Below are 14,537 nucleotides of genomic sequence, written 5' to 3'. Positions count from 1 at the left end.
AAAAAAAGTGACAGGAGAGATAATTTTATTTCCCCCCTTTTTCAACTTCTGTGCGTAACAATACTCTAGATTGGACATCCTCACAATGCACGCAAAGGTGGTGAAGTCCTCATTCTGAAGCCTTGTGCTTCTCTTGAAAGGGTTAAAGATTTCATATTTGATTCTCTAGTCAGGAAAAGAGGTTCATATAAGCATTATTATTACTATTTACTTACATTATTTTTACTGTTTACTTCCATTATAGATTTGGCTTAGCTCTCAAGAATCTTAAAAACCTGATTATTAACTTTTCTTTATCTCTCAATCTCAGGAGAGCAGTTTTCTTTTTCCCTTTTCTCCCAGTAGGACTTGTGCTGTAAAGGTATATTTTTATTGAGTTTTTCATGTGCATTACTAGCCTAAACAGCCATTTCTGTCCTACTCACTTCAGCTACCTGCTCCTGTTCCTGCATCTTTCCTGCTTGCCACATCCTTCTAGCTGAGTTTGCAGGGCAGCAGCGATGACCTTGCTGTGCTCTCTGTAGGAGTCACAGATCTATGAGGGGCCATGTACAAAACTGTGCCGCCAGGCAAGGGCATGTGTGAACCCAACACCATCCTCATCTGCCAGCTCTTACTTGCTGCCATCTCTGTGAATGATGGTCAATAGGCACCTGGTCTATGATTCAGGTTAATTTGGCTTGGTTTTCATGCCATTTTCAATTTGCTCTTTGGCTAGAACATTTTCATGGCTAATGCAAGGCAGGCAGTGGGAAAGAAAGAAGGGGGAAAAAAAAGTTGTCTCTTTTGGCATTAGTGAGTTTTTAGGTCAGCATATGACAATTTTAAAAATGCACAGTGCAACTTCCCACCTGGCTTTTTTGCTGTTGATTTGGACAACTGGCTGCTTAAAATCATGGAATGGTTTGGGCTGGAAGGGACCCTAAAAATCATTACAATCTGTCCTGCTTCCCCTGGTCAGCAACACCTTCCATCTGACCAAGCTGCTGAAAGCCCAGCCTGGCTTTGAACACTTTCCAGGATGTCTTCTTCATCTGAACTCTTGCATAGCCCAGTTGAATTTTGAGCAAGTGAATGAGAGGGCGGGGGTGAGGATGGGATTAAAAAAAACCCAAAAACCCAAAATAAAACCAAAAACCTTTTGCCAAGAAAAATGCTGGTATAATGTAGAAAAAAAAACAAAAAAAACAAAAAAAAAAAAAAAAAAAACTAAGAGGAAAAAAAAGGGTAGCCTTCAGCCATCCCTTCGTATCACATTTGGCCATACAAGCCATTTATGCTGTGTTTAACTTTATTCCCTGCAAGATATAAATGATCCTGTCACCAGGCAGCCAGCCAGATGATGTCTATCCTGATCAAAAATTCTGGTTTATAGTGCCCCTGGATCTGAGGATTATTTGTCCTTGTGGGTGCACCAGAATTATACAAAAATCTTCATTTAAAAAAGCTACATATAAAGGAAGCGACCATTCATTCAGTTCAGTTGTAGGCATGTGGAGACGTGAGAGGAGAAAGGCATTTAAAAACTTCAGATATAAGCAGTTAATCCTGTTCCTAAGTGGCAGATCTTGGACTTTTCTGTTTCAAAGCACTAATCTTCACTTTTTTAAAAACCTAATTTGACTGGTCTTAACATGAAATGTTTAGACTTGGTGTAGAATGTGTTTATTTCCAAAAGAACCTTGCTGTAATTCTTGGAGTGTCAGTATATGTCAAAAATTAAATAATTTTCTTTTTCTTACACTGGTAAAATTGCATCAGTGTGGTTTAATATGATTTTCAGTGAACTGGAATCCTCATTAATGCTTTGAAAGTCAGATTATTGTGAATAATTAGGAACATTCACTGATATTTTCAAGTCAAATTATAAAGTATTCTTAAGAATTACTGTTATGCAATTAGGCCACTGCTTATTTTCTATGCTTTCTGGGGATTTTATTCTTAATTAATTTGAATAAATGTAAAAATATAGAATAAACACAAGTTCTAATGAGGCTCTGAGCATATTTTCCTAACTTGCTGTTTCTTTTCTTTTCTGCTACATCTGACAAGAGTGTACCTTTAGGGATAAATATATGCAAGCAAAAAATAATAATGGGAAGAACATTAAACTGCAGAACAATAGAAAAGAAGAGATTGTTTTCATTTGCTTGTTAGAGAACTTCTTTTACAAATTCCTACAAATAGCAGTGTTATTTAATAAATGTGTTTTTAAGGTTTTGTGAAAGATTATAGAAAGATTAGCTTTCCTATTATGATCATGTAAATCAATGCTTTATCTACGATACCTGCAGCATGATTGTTTTTAAACATGCAGTCACTATCTTGCAGCTTTAGTAACATTTGCATCATAATCTCAATTTCCCATCATTTCCTTTCTGGCTGGAAATGTAAATGATTTTTTTAAGCCAAGGAGTGTAACTCTGTCTCCTGAGAGAAGCTTTCTTTCTTTCATATTTTAACCTAATAAATTTGGCTGCAGTGTTTGATTTTGATACCCCAAAAATGAAAAAGTAATTGGAAAAGAGCTTAAGTTGTTTATATTTTCTTCTGAGGCTACAGCTGAGTAACTCAGCAATAAAATCCATGAAATAGGCAGATTATGTTTTTTCCATACTCTGGACTCTTTTGTGTTTCTGACTTTCATGGGTCTCAGATGACACTGATGAATGCTGTGTCCAAAGAGAAGATATAATACTTTGCATTCCTCTGCCCCCAGCAGAAGAGCAATCTCCGAGAATGCAGTGATGGGCAGGGGTTTTCCACGACATCTCAGCAGGAAGCTGTTTTGGAACTGATATAAGGAACTTTAGTTAGCAGCATGGTAGCCAAATTCCAAAATTGCATATGCTGAAAACCTGCTTAGATATTCTCAATCAAAGGTATGGAAATCAGCCTGCCATCCCTCCATCACCAGACAGCAGCTACCACCACAGTCTGTCCTCTGAGTTTTAGCTGGCTGCCATTTTTCCAAGCCTTCAGTCCTTCAGAGAACCCTTTGTGATAGTGTGAATGTACATATGCAGCAGTGTCTTGAAGCCATTTTAATCTCAGTGAGATAAATATCTCTGTTTTCATCAAGAATCAGGGACACACCTCTGCCCATTCTTGCACTGGTCTGTGCAGCAAGTTTGTGTTACTATAATGTTTTATATGTCAGTGATTTTTTTCTTTTTATTAAATCAAGAATAGTTAAAATTAGAACTGACTATACTGGTATAGTTTACTTAGAAAACTTGAATTTGCAGAGCTGAAACTTCATGCTGATAAAGGCAAATACGATGAAAAATTTTACAGTTTCTTTTATATTAAAACCTCAACCAAAATCTTTCTCCATGCAGAAAAGTATCAGTGATAATTTGCAAGAAAATAATTCTCTTTTCCTGCTGTATAATCCCAGCTGCCAAGCAGCATCCAGCCCAAGCATCTCTTGTGCCCACACTGGCCATACTCACTGGGAGTGCTGTGTGTGCAGCTCAGTTTGATCCTCAGCAGAGGCTATACTGTGCTCGGAGATCCCTGTTGCTTCAGCAGGATGGAGAGGTGAGGCACTGGGAGCCAGAATGTAGGGATTAATGAAAGTGGTAACCATAAAAAAGGCTGTGGGCAAGAACAAAGGAAATGTGTAAAAAACAGTTGGATAAATACCTGAAGGCACGAATATATAATGCCACACAGTATAAGGGGAGCGGTAATTTTCACTTTGTGTAAGGTGGTTTAGGACAATATTCTTCTTACCTAGTGGCATTGTACATTATTTTTATTCTGTCTGACATCAACTGGGAAATAAACTCAAATACTAGATATTTCTGAAAGAAAATGTCAAAACAATAAAGAAGATGCTTAAGAAGATGCTTGAAGTTTTTAACCCAAGGCCATTAGAAAGGAATACCAGATAACAATATGCTGTGCTAGATGTGTAGGGACTTGGGCCTCCTTCATGGTCTAGGCTATTACCCAATTGTTAGTTACGAAAGGAGTCCCCTGAAATTATCTGGGAGGTGGGTCTGAAACAAGAATTAACAATGGCAGTGAAATTATACGGCTTTTAAATATGTTATGAATATTAGTAAAAGTTTTATGAATCATACTGTACTTTAGATTGACTTTTTCATCCACAGAACAAAATGTAGTCAAATTTTGTTCACATAAGTCCTACTGGCATAAGATGTCACATGCATCAGGCATAAGAAATGCTGTAAGAACTCACTCAGATAAATTGGTATTTGACTTTACTGCTACAACATGAAGGAGATGAGATAAAGTGACTTCATATACTTAGGATTAATAGTTTCTCAAGAACTGATTCATAGAATGACAAAGTCAGAGCTCTGTAGAGGAAGATTGGTCCCTCTTTGTAACCCTCTTTGTAACAATTATTGTTACACAAACTTTAATTTTTCTTTTGTGATGTATTTTATTCTTTGTATGCACCAAATAAAAGAGGAATCTTCTGTCAATACTGAACAATAGTCATAAGTCACAGCTGTAACAAGTGTATTAAATGTCCACAGTTGTGAGGTGCTATTGTAACATGTGCTATATGTGTCCTCCAGGAAAGCTCAAACTGGCAGCAAGAGGCTTGAGCAAAGGGCATGGGGAGACATTCCCTGGTACTCCTTCATTTATAATTAACATTTTTATTGTTTGTTTACTCATATAAACCGGACATAACAGTGCTACCTGTCAAAACAAGTCAATCATTGCATCAGTCAAAGCGTTTTATATTACCCATGTTCCTTTCCTCCCTGCAAGTGGAATTTGATTAATTAGAAACCTGGATTGGGCGTCATTGTTCCAGGTTTGACAGTTTTAACAAGCTACATCTTCTGCAGCTGCGTTCTAGAAGTGGCTGGCCCTTGAAAAGGCAGGAGCTGCCCCAGACTGGGTTCCTGATTGCCATGCCCAGTTACTTGCAGGAGCATGGTAGATGTGTCATATGCCACGGAGTAGCCAGGCTTGCAGTGTCAGGGAAGGGCCTCAGTGTGGTGACTTTTTGGGGTGGTACTTTCTGTTTTGCTGCATGAAACAGTTTCTTAAAATTTGAATTCACTAGGTGCTCTGGAGCAAATCAGTTTGTTTCACACCTTTAGAAAATAAATGTGGCAAAAAGCAATGAGAGAATGTATAGGGAGGGGTAGCGACATTTATTCATGAAATCTCTGAATAAGTTAACCATTTATGATTTTCCTTTCATATATTTCATTCACTTTGTGCTTCATCCACATCCCCCATGGTGCATGTGCTGAGGTGATCTGGCTCACCAGTGTGTGACACCAAGGGCATGAGACATCAAACCCTTACCACATCTCTTGGCATTTTGTTGATTGGCAACCATGGACTGACTGATTTTTTGGAGAAATATATACCCTGTATATTGTTTTTATGGGTGGTCCTTTATATGGAATACTCCTTTTTTCAGTCTCTAAGTCTTAGACAAGGTGGCTCCTCATTTTTATTGATGTGATAAGCTTCTCTGTTGGGCTTACAGGCAAGAGAATGGTAGATGTCACATGCTGCAGTCTTGCTGCCAACATCCCACTGTCAGGGTACAGGGTCTTCTGCTGACAAGACACCTGTTCAATGGTCTTACAGTGTCCAGACATTCTGTGCAGGCCTGACAGAAATGACTCATTTTGATTTTTACTGCTTGAAATGCTTTGAACTGTCAATACACATGATTTCTCTAACCTTTCTTCTAGTGGTTACATTCATATCCCCATTCACATTTCATTTGCTGATATTATATTTCTGTTGTATTTCTGATATGATACTCTCTGCATAGGATAATGGTAAAATGCAATATCTATTTTTGGGGTTCTGACTGAGTTTCTTTAAGTTCACTTCGCATTAGAAGGCTGACATTACATAGCTGCAGTTGATCTTTTAGGCTCCCTCTCTGGTTACTGTAAAATTCTATACCTGCAGTGTATTTCATCCACTGTGTCTTGCACAGAGATTTTTTTTTTTTAATTATTATTATTATTTATTTTAATTTTTCTGACTTTGCTGGATTAATTATATACTAAGTCTCCAAGGCTACTTTTACTAGAAAAGTAGTTAGAACATATTGCTTTACTAATATAGTGGTGTGTTTAAAACATGTATCTGGTATGGCAAGTAATGAAAAATAGATTTAAATAGTCAAGTATTTTAATGTGGTTTTGCTAATAATCCCAGGAAAAGGTATGACTAAATATCTTTGACTTATTAATAGCAATATTTTTTCCTGTAGTTTCCAGTTTTAATGGAATAGCTTTTGTCCCTGTCCCTTTTTCTCTTTCTGATTCCAGTAAAGTCTCCTGTTTCATTGGATTATTACATGTTGTTATTCACAGGATCAGTGATCAGCATTTGTGGAACCTAAATACAGATGAGTTTTACAAACACATATCCAGTGGAAATGGAAGGAAATGAGGTTGGACTCAAATTTCATAGTTTACACATTGAGTCAATCTTATATGGGCCAATGTTCTTCAGTGATTTTGGATGTAGCTGGGTTTGACTTGACTGTGCACCAGTATTAAATCCAGTTCTCTCTTTTTTCCCTCTTGAAGTAGTCTCTTCTTCACTGAACCATAGAAACACAGAGTGGTTTGGGTTGGAAGGGCTCTTTAAGGTACCAGCCCTGTCTTTTACTAGACTAGATTGCTCAAGGCCCCATTCAGCTGGCCTTGAACACTTCCAGGGGTGAGGCATCCACTACTTTTCAGGGCAACCTGTGTCAGTGCCTCACCACCATTGGCATCCAGCATTTCCTTCTCAACTCCATTCTGAATTTATCCTCCATCTAATTCCTATTGTGAGGAATTTGAGCACTCTGTCCATGATCAGCTGTTTCTGTGAAGCAGATTGCACATCAGCCAAAGAGGAAGAGATCAACTCCTGATCTTCTGTGTTCTGATGGAAATCTCTTCCTAACCAAAGGAGTTAACAAATAAAGGGTTCTGAAATTAAATATGCTCTTTTATTTTGGGGTGGTTAATTTGATGGAACAATGAAAAATACCATTTAGAAAACATACCTTGTTCCATTCTTCCCACTTGTTTGAATGATTCTCTGCTTTTTAAACAAAGTAAGAATCTGATATAACACTAACCTGAGGTAGTAAGTGATCAAGGATGCACACCAGGGTTGAACAAACCTTTCTGAAGTCTTAAAACAGACACCTTCAGTCTAAATTGTAAACTTCCATAGCACTGATCTTCCCACTCACCTCTTCCCACATCCAGACCCCAGCCTTTCAGAAACCAGAAGTGTGATTCACTTCATCTCTTTCAGATGTCTTGCTGAGATGAGATGAATCATACTTTAAAAGCTCTTAATGAATTTTCATTTATCGTACAGGTAGTATAAGTGATTAGCATAGTTGTCTGATGTCATTTTGGTCATATGAATCCTACCCAAAAGTTTTTGTGTAGTATACTTTCCATGTGCCCTAACAATTAGCAGAAATAATTTAAATGAAATTAAATGGGCCATTGTTCCATTCCCTGTTCTTTCTCAGAAATCTTTTTAAGAAGGCAAGTATGATTAAGCATTGAAATTAAGTCATTATTGATTGACCTGGAAAATTTTTCTCTTCCTCAGTTTTATTTCCTACCCCCTCTCCCTTTGCTCCCCACAGTATTACCCCATCTTGTTCTGCTCTTTTAAACCTTCCTATAATCACTGCTGTCTTTTTGGGTGGCCCAAGTCAGACCCTGATAACAAACATAATGTGGCCTCACACATTGTATCACATCTAAATATTACCTAGACTGTAGAAGAAAAAGTTGCTTCTTTCATTATTGTAAGTTTCACTTTTCTAATGGGAGTAGCCTGTGTTAGTACTCTTGTTTTACACATTCGTGCATCCATTGTGCTACAAGCATGCAAACAGCAAGCCAAGCACCTCCCTCTGCACTGCAGGAGTTTCAGGTGATTATCTTGGCAATTGCTTGCTTGTATTGCACCAGGACCAGGCTGAGTTAGGACCCACTTTGTGCGAAGTGCAGACCAGTTGTTTGTGCAGAAATGACCTCACCCTTTACACGCATACAGAGTCAATAAAGGGGAGAGGAGGGGATCGAAATGCAGCACAACCTAATCTTCCCAAGGTCATGCCCCAGGTGAGCTGAAGAAAGCCCTCTGGCTGAGGTCTAGCCCACTCATTTGCTCTAGCAGTATTGTGGAATGCTCTCAGATCTTTACTGGTAGAAGTCTATACAGATGGAGTTTAGATTAAATTGATTATAATTATGTCACTAAGAAATGTTATTCAATCATTGTTCCTTGTCCATAACTCTTCTAAAGAAAGTTTCCATTATTAACGTTTTATTAGAATATCTTTTCTCTTCTTTGTTAGCAGTCTTAAGGAAAAAATCTTTGTCTTTTTATCTTGGAGAGACAGTAGCACTTAAATAGTAGGAGTGATTGCCAGCTTTAGCTGGAAATCCAATAAAGCTTTATTTTAATTACCCCATACTTCTGAATTAGCTTCATGTGTATTGTTAATAGTCAATTAACTAAATAGTGTTTCAATCTGAGATACAAATTCAAAGGTTTATTTTTGTAATTTACTGGTGTGTCACTATCCATTAAGTAGTCCATTATGGTATCTGACCACACATCTTTGTGAAGCTAAAATAATGATCAAATGAAAATAATGTGGGGGAAAAAATTAAAATATTTAATTCACTCAAAACCCCTCTTATATCGGTACTCATATAGCTGCTAAAAATGTTTTGTGTATTAAATATACACTGTCCTTTAATTTTTATTGCCCAAACAGTCTCCCTTTTGAGTTTGTGATGAAATGCCAGATTTCAGGCAACTCACTTTTTACTACTGCATTTTACTGCTCAGGCTACAGCAATTACCAACATGTTTCTTTTAGGAGTGAGTGAACAGCATAGATTTCATAGATAAAACCAGTGATTACTCTCTAAATAGATATAACTGTTTTTCTGTACAGCTAAAAGAGAAATCCCTAGTTGGAGCATTTATCTAAGCAGATTATTGTCAGAAACAGCTTCTCTGTTCAGATGGAAGTTCTCTGAAAAATTAGCTGTATGAAGTTAATTTTTTTGGAATCCAAGTACAGTAATTTCTATCTTTTCTTTGATTGAGAGATAAAAATGTTCCTAAAAATTAAATCAATTATTTGCTTGTATGTGCAATCTGTCAGAGGATAAGAAATACAGGAAAAGGAGAAAAATGTCTTTTTTTCTTCCCCACAACATCTTTTTATTTTACCTTCCTTTTCTTGAATCATATTGGCATGTATTACTGACATTGTTCCAAATTTTGAGTCTATGAGTGTTTATCTAGGAATTTCACAGATCACTGAATAGAAGTTACATATTTACAAAGGATTATTGCTTTCTTACTTTATGTATCCATAGCCACAGATTTGTGTTGTAGAAAAAACCCACACTTTAAATCAAACATCTACACCTTTTCTCTTTTACTTTCACCCATCACTGTGGTACTACATGAACTTGCAAAATGTGTGCTAGACCTCTCCAAGTATTTTTCAAATTGTGTGGACAATCAGAACACCTTCCATTTTGTTCTGATAGATGGTGATGTATTTTATAGCAATATTTAACAAAATAAACTCCAAGTTTCAGTGTTTTAATGCTGGTCATGGAAAGCTGAGCTATAACTTCTTGATGTAGACTGCACTGGGCCCCAATGAGAAGGGTGTATAGAATCATCACTGGTTCAATTATTTTTTTTCTTAACCTTTCTGTAATTGTAAATGGGAAAGAATTTCCTTATCTTAGTCGTGTCCCTGACCTTTCAGGGAAAGTGAAAGAGTATGTTATTTGTATTTCCATAAAAATCACTCAAAGCTTACATTGTATACGCTACTCTTCCTCTTCTCTTTCATGTTTTATATTGTATTGCTAATGCTCTGTTTACAATATTTTCCAGGTCTAGGATTCAGTATTGCAGGAGGGGTGGGGAACCAACACATCCCTGGGGACAACAGCATTTATGTCACCAAGATTATCGATGGGGGAGCTGCACAAAAAGATGGGAGATTGCAGGTTGGAGATAGACTCCTTATGGTAAGTATGACAAATGTAAATCCCATTTATTTGTTTCATATAAGGACTTTCATTCACCATGCATCTTTCTGGAGGTTATAATATTTCCATCATCCTCATTTTTCCCTTTTTTCTTAATATATTTCTGAGACTGAAGTTAAAAAATAACATTCCTCTGGAAAACTAACATTTTATGAAGGCAGTGTATTATATTACTTTGACAAACCTTTTATGGAGAAGAGATAAAATGTATTATGCACATAAACAACAAGGCAAAATGTACCGTAAAACTTGAAAGATTTTAGACAAACTGTTTGATAAGGTAGTTCTGATTCTACTGTTTGTTGTAAGCTAATTGAAAGATCTCAAAACATGCCAGTGACTCCCATGTAACAACTGTCAGTGGACTGCAACCTACATTTCAGTACCTGTACCGAATATACATATACATACTGTTATGTATATGTTCCATATAGATGTTAGAAAAAAACCCAAACATTTTCCAAATTTTCCCTTGAGGAAGTGTATTCTGATGCTTCCTGCTGTGTGCCGTGCTGGTTCATTGTTTCTTATCGATAATGCTTTCCCGCTCACAGGGTTTGTTTAATTCAACATTGAGGAGAAAATCCTGACCCTGGTAAATCAGCACAAGTTAATCTATGTCAAGTTGTATTCATGTCAGTGAATTTGCATAGATTTCAGCAGGTAGAGAAATATTTTTTTAATAAGTGCAATGAAAAAAGTTTGTACTGCACACTGTTTTTTGATGTGATATTTAAGCAGTAAAAAATTGCCTCGACCTTTTTTGCTGCCTGTGAAGCTGTGCCTAATTGAGGTTTTCTTTATCTGGCTAGGGACACTGTGTTCCAGTCACATATGAAAATGACCATTCATTTATACAGACTACTACACAGAACTGGAAAGGCACTTGGTTGCTGGGTTGGTGGCTCTTTGTCTTTTTTAATTAACACGAATGGATAGATAAAACAGCTTAAGGATCAACAGGTGTGAGCAGAAACAGAGTGAAATGAAACTAGGACTCAAAATTTCTTCGGCATTTTTTCTTCTCACAATCTCAGCATAGTGAAATTCAAATTGCTGTTGGATAATGAAGTTTTGGCTTATTTTGGTGCAGAAATGTGTATTTTTATTTGCCGAATTTGCACTTTAGTTATTTTACAACTTGTTGCAAATCTGTTTCTGTTCAGTTATTGTTTTTTACCCTGATGAAAATTCCTTGCAGTTTTTGTGTTATCTGCAATTTTTTGCTATGTTACTCTTAATTTCTTCCAATTCACATTAGCAAACATATATATATATATATATATAAAGGAATCAAATATATGCAAACCCCCAACATTCACCCTCTCCTGTGTAATTCCACCAGAATTTAAATTTAAAATTTAAATTCTATTTAAATAGAAATATTTTATATACCACTGTGAATAAATTAATTCTTTTCAGATGTGATTCACTGCAGTCAGATATAGATGTTTCTTCATTGTGACAAGTTTATAATTCTCAAAATGAGCAAAGGTCATTTGCATTATGTTTGATATCTTTGTTCTTCTTTCTGTTCAGTCTGGACTGTTTCTTTACTAAGTGTTGTCTCTTTTTATCACTCCATGGAAATCGAGAAAAAAAAATCATTCCAAGTACTGCTCTCCTCTACTTATGTACTTCCAGACCAAGCTTTTCACTGTGGCATAAGAAAATACTAGTCAGCTTACTCTTTGTATACCTTAATCATTAAGTGTTTGGAGATAGCTTTACACAATCAAAATCTATTTCTAAAATTCATGCAGATTGCAGCCATATTTCTTGATTCTCTCCAGCAAGACACCCTGATTTGTTCGTAACTTCTGTACCTTCAGTATTTTTCAGTCCTAATTTGTGAATTATCTGCCAGTTCATGGCATTAACTTCATATTCCTTTATGAATAGCGAGAGAAAAAATTAATTACTTTCTGTTGGCAGTGTTTCAACACAATATTACCCTTGTCATCAATACGGTCCTTCCTATGCTTCACTAATTTCTTATTGATTATACATTTGAACAGCTCCTCTTTTTTGTTTTTTACTTCTCAGTAGTGCATCCTTTCTTCATATATGTTTTTTTCCATCATTCTCTATAGAATTTTAAAGAACTTGTCATCCTTCTGGAATTCTCAGCAGCTGCTGGGGAGCTTTTTTAATTTTTATATCAGTGTTCTGATAATTTTGTGTGAAATGCTTTTGGATCCTGAAGAAAGTGCAAATCAAATTAATATAAATTTAAGATGTAAAATAATGTAGATGCAAATGAAAACTAATATTGAAATGTAAGACAAGAAGAGGCCATCTGGGCATTTTGCAGCTTGATGACCCTACTGTTATTAAATGCAGATTGCACACAGTGTGTTAAGCATTTCAGAAGATGTATTATGTAAATAATATATTGTGATTATTGTAAAACCTGTACAAGGGCATGTTATGCAGTTATGTTTCTGTGGCACTAAGCATGCACTAAGACTTACTAACCTAAGCACTTGCACAGGAAAATGCTCCATTGTATGATAATGATGAGGTACCTGTTTGGAAAATTACTGCTGAAAGCATGAGTGTTTAAACCAAAAACTTAATGGTTTTTCTAGGTATATATGAAAGGAAAAGAGCTCTTCTCTGAAGACTTACAGCTAGAAGAATATTCCCTCACTGTGTTCTGGTTAATGCCTGTGGCAATGTCTCCTTCTGCTGGTGGTAATGCCAGCAGTGTGAATTCCACCACAGTGGGTGCCTCGGCTTCTCTCTGCAGTGGAAAGGAGCAAAAGCAAACCACTTAGAGAGCATCACAGACCACCTTCGTAATTCAGGGTCAGTATAGGGCCAGGGCTGTTCAGGGATTTATCCAGTTGCATCTCAAAAGTCTCCAAGGATGGAGGCTGCAGAGCCTTTCTAGAAAATCTGTTCCACAGCTCAACTGTCCTCCTGAGGAAAATAGTTCTCCTGATAACCTGTTTGCCCCTCTCTTGTTTCAGCATCTTCCTGTTGTCACTCATTCTGTTACCACATGTGACTCTTAAAAGCTCAGCTTTGCCTTGATGATCTTCCTATGAGCACTAGGGGTCTATTATTAGTTGTCTTCAGAGGAACCCCTTCTCCTGTCCGAAATTGCCAAGATACCCCATTTTCTCCTCAGTAGGTTGCTGCTCCATCCCCAACCATCCCAGCAGCATACCTCTCAATTTGCTCCTTATGTCCTTTTTCTTGTAGTGCAGGAGCCAAAACCCAACACAGCTTCCAGGTACAAGCTAATGAGTGTGAACTATTGGGGAAAAATCCTTTGCTCGTTCTCCAACCTCTGTTCCTGATCATCCAGCCCAGGATGCTGTTTTCCTCTTTGCTGCCAGGACACACAGCTGGCTCATGCCCAGCTTGCCATCCACCAGCAGCCCCAAGCACTTTTCCATAGAGATGCTGCCAGGCTGTCAGTGCCCAGCCTGTGCTATTGATGGGACTTAGCTTGTGCCAGGGGCAGGATTTACTGTTTCTTCCTGCTGAACATCATAAAGTCCTCTTCAGGCCCTTCTTCCAGAATATGGCAGCCCTGCCTTCAAGAATCTCAACAGTGAAACGGAGTGTAATCTGCAAACATGATGCACATCTCAGCTCTTCAAGGTCACTGTTAATGATCAGGAAAAGCTGAAAAATTGTATCAGTTATTACAGCTCAGATAATAATAACTTTTTTTTTAATCTCATACCATCATCTTACTTTGGACAAGTTTGTTATCTACAGAATGAATAAATGAGAATTCAGTATAAAACTGCTACTAGTTTTTTACTAGTATGTAACACTAATTGCTAGAAGCATGGCATTTTTCAAGGAAAATACTAAAACCATTAGGGTTTAAAGGCAAATTTAAGTGAAATATTTATCTTTTGTAGCTATTAGCTTTACCAAAGCTAATACCCAGAATACTCTTGCATGTTTGAACCGTATCCTGTTGCTTCTTGGCCCATTTAGTCACAGAGATCAGTGATTGTATATAACAAGAGATTTAATTTGATTATGTTTTCTTGAGGAAAACAGGAGGAAGGAACAGGAGTCATTTTCTTTTTCAGAAATTTATGCTTCCTTCCTGAAAGAAGTGTTATTTACTATCAATTTCAAAGGACTGCCGTGGGGTTGTGATTGTGCAGTTGTCGATGTGTTCCTTATAGGGTCTCCTCCAGTGTTTGTTTGTTTCAGATTGTGTATGAATGCAGGATCACATTTGTATTAAAGGGCATAAAATCAGAGCTTGTAATTTAAGCTGCATCTAGATTAGCATTTGGTTCTGATCAGAGGTGTTTTTTTTAAAGTGATTTTGGCTGTCTTTGTGGGATTGTCTTTTAGGAAACAGCCCAGAACTTGTGCAACAAAACTCATGAGTCCATGGGATTATAAGTATTTAGTTAATGCAGACAGATTTATATCCTTCATACAAATGATTAGTCTTCAGACTGGAAAGCATTTAGC

At 37.0% G+C, this 14,537-nt stretch overlaps 1 protein-coding gene across 20 annotated transcripts in view; it reads left to right on the top strand.

Annotated features, from left to right (window-relative positions):
* DLG2 (discs large MAGUK scaffold protein 2) overlaps window positions 1-14,537 on the top strand; it is a 986,158-nt gene that overhangs the window by 700,594 nt on the left and 271,027 nt on the right. For all 20 annotated transcript variants that reach the window (XM_033516385.1, XM_033516379.1, XM_033516378.1 and 17 more), the window contains one exon: window positions 9,922-10,058. In XM_033516385.1, coding sequence (XP_033372276.1) covers window positions 9,922-10,058 — 137 coding nt within the window. The remainder of the gene's footprint in view (window positions 1-9,921; window positions 10,059-14,537) is intronic.

This window comes from Parus major, chromosome 1, assembly GCF_001522545.3.
Source record: "Parus major isolate Abel chromosome 1, Parus_major1.1, whole genome shotgun sequence".
Lineage (NCBI taxonomy): Eukaryota > Metazoa > Chordata > Aves > Passeriformes > Paridae > Parus > Parus major.
Note: the sequence above shows the minus strand (reverse complement) of the source record. Positions and strands in the feature narration are given on the sequence as shown.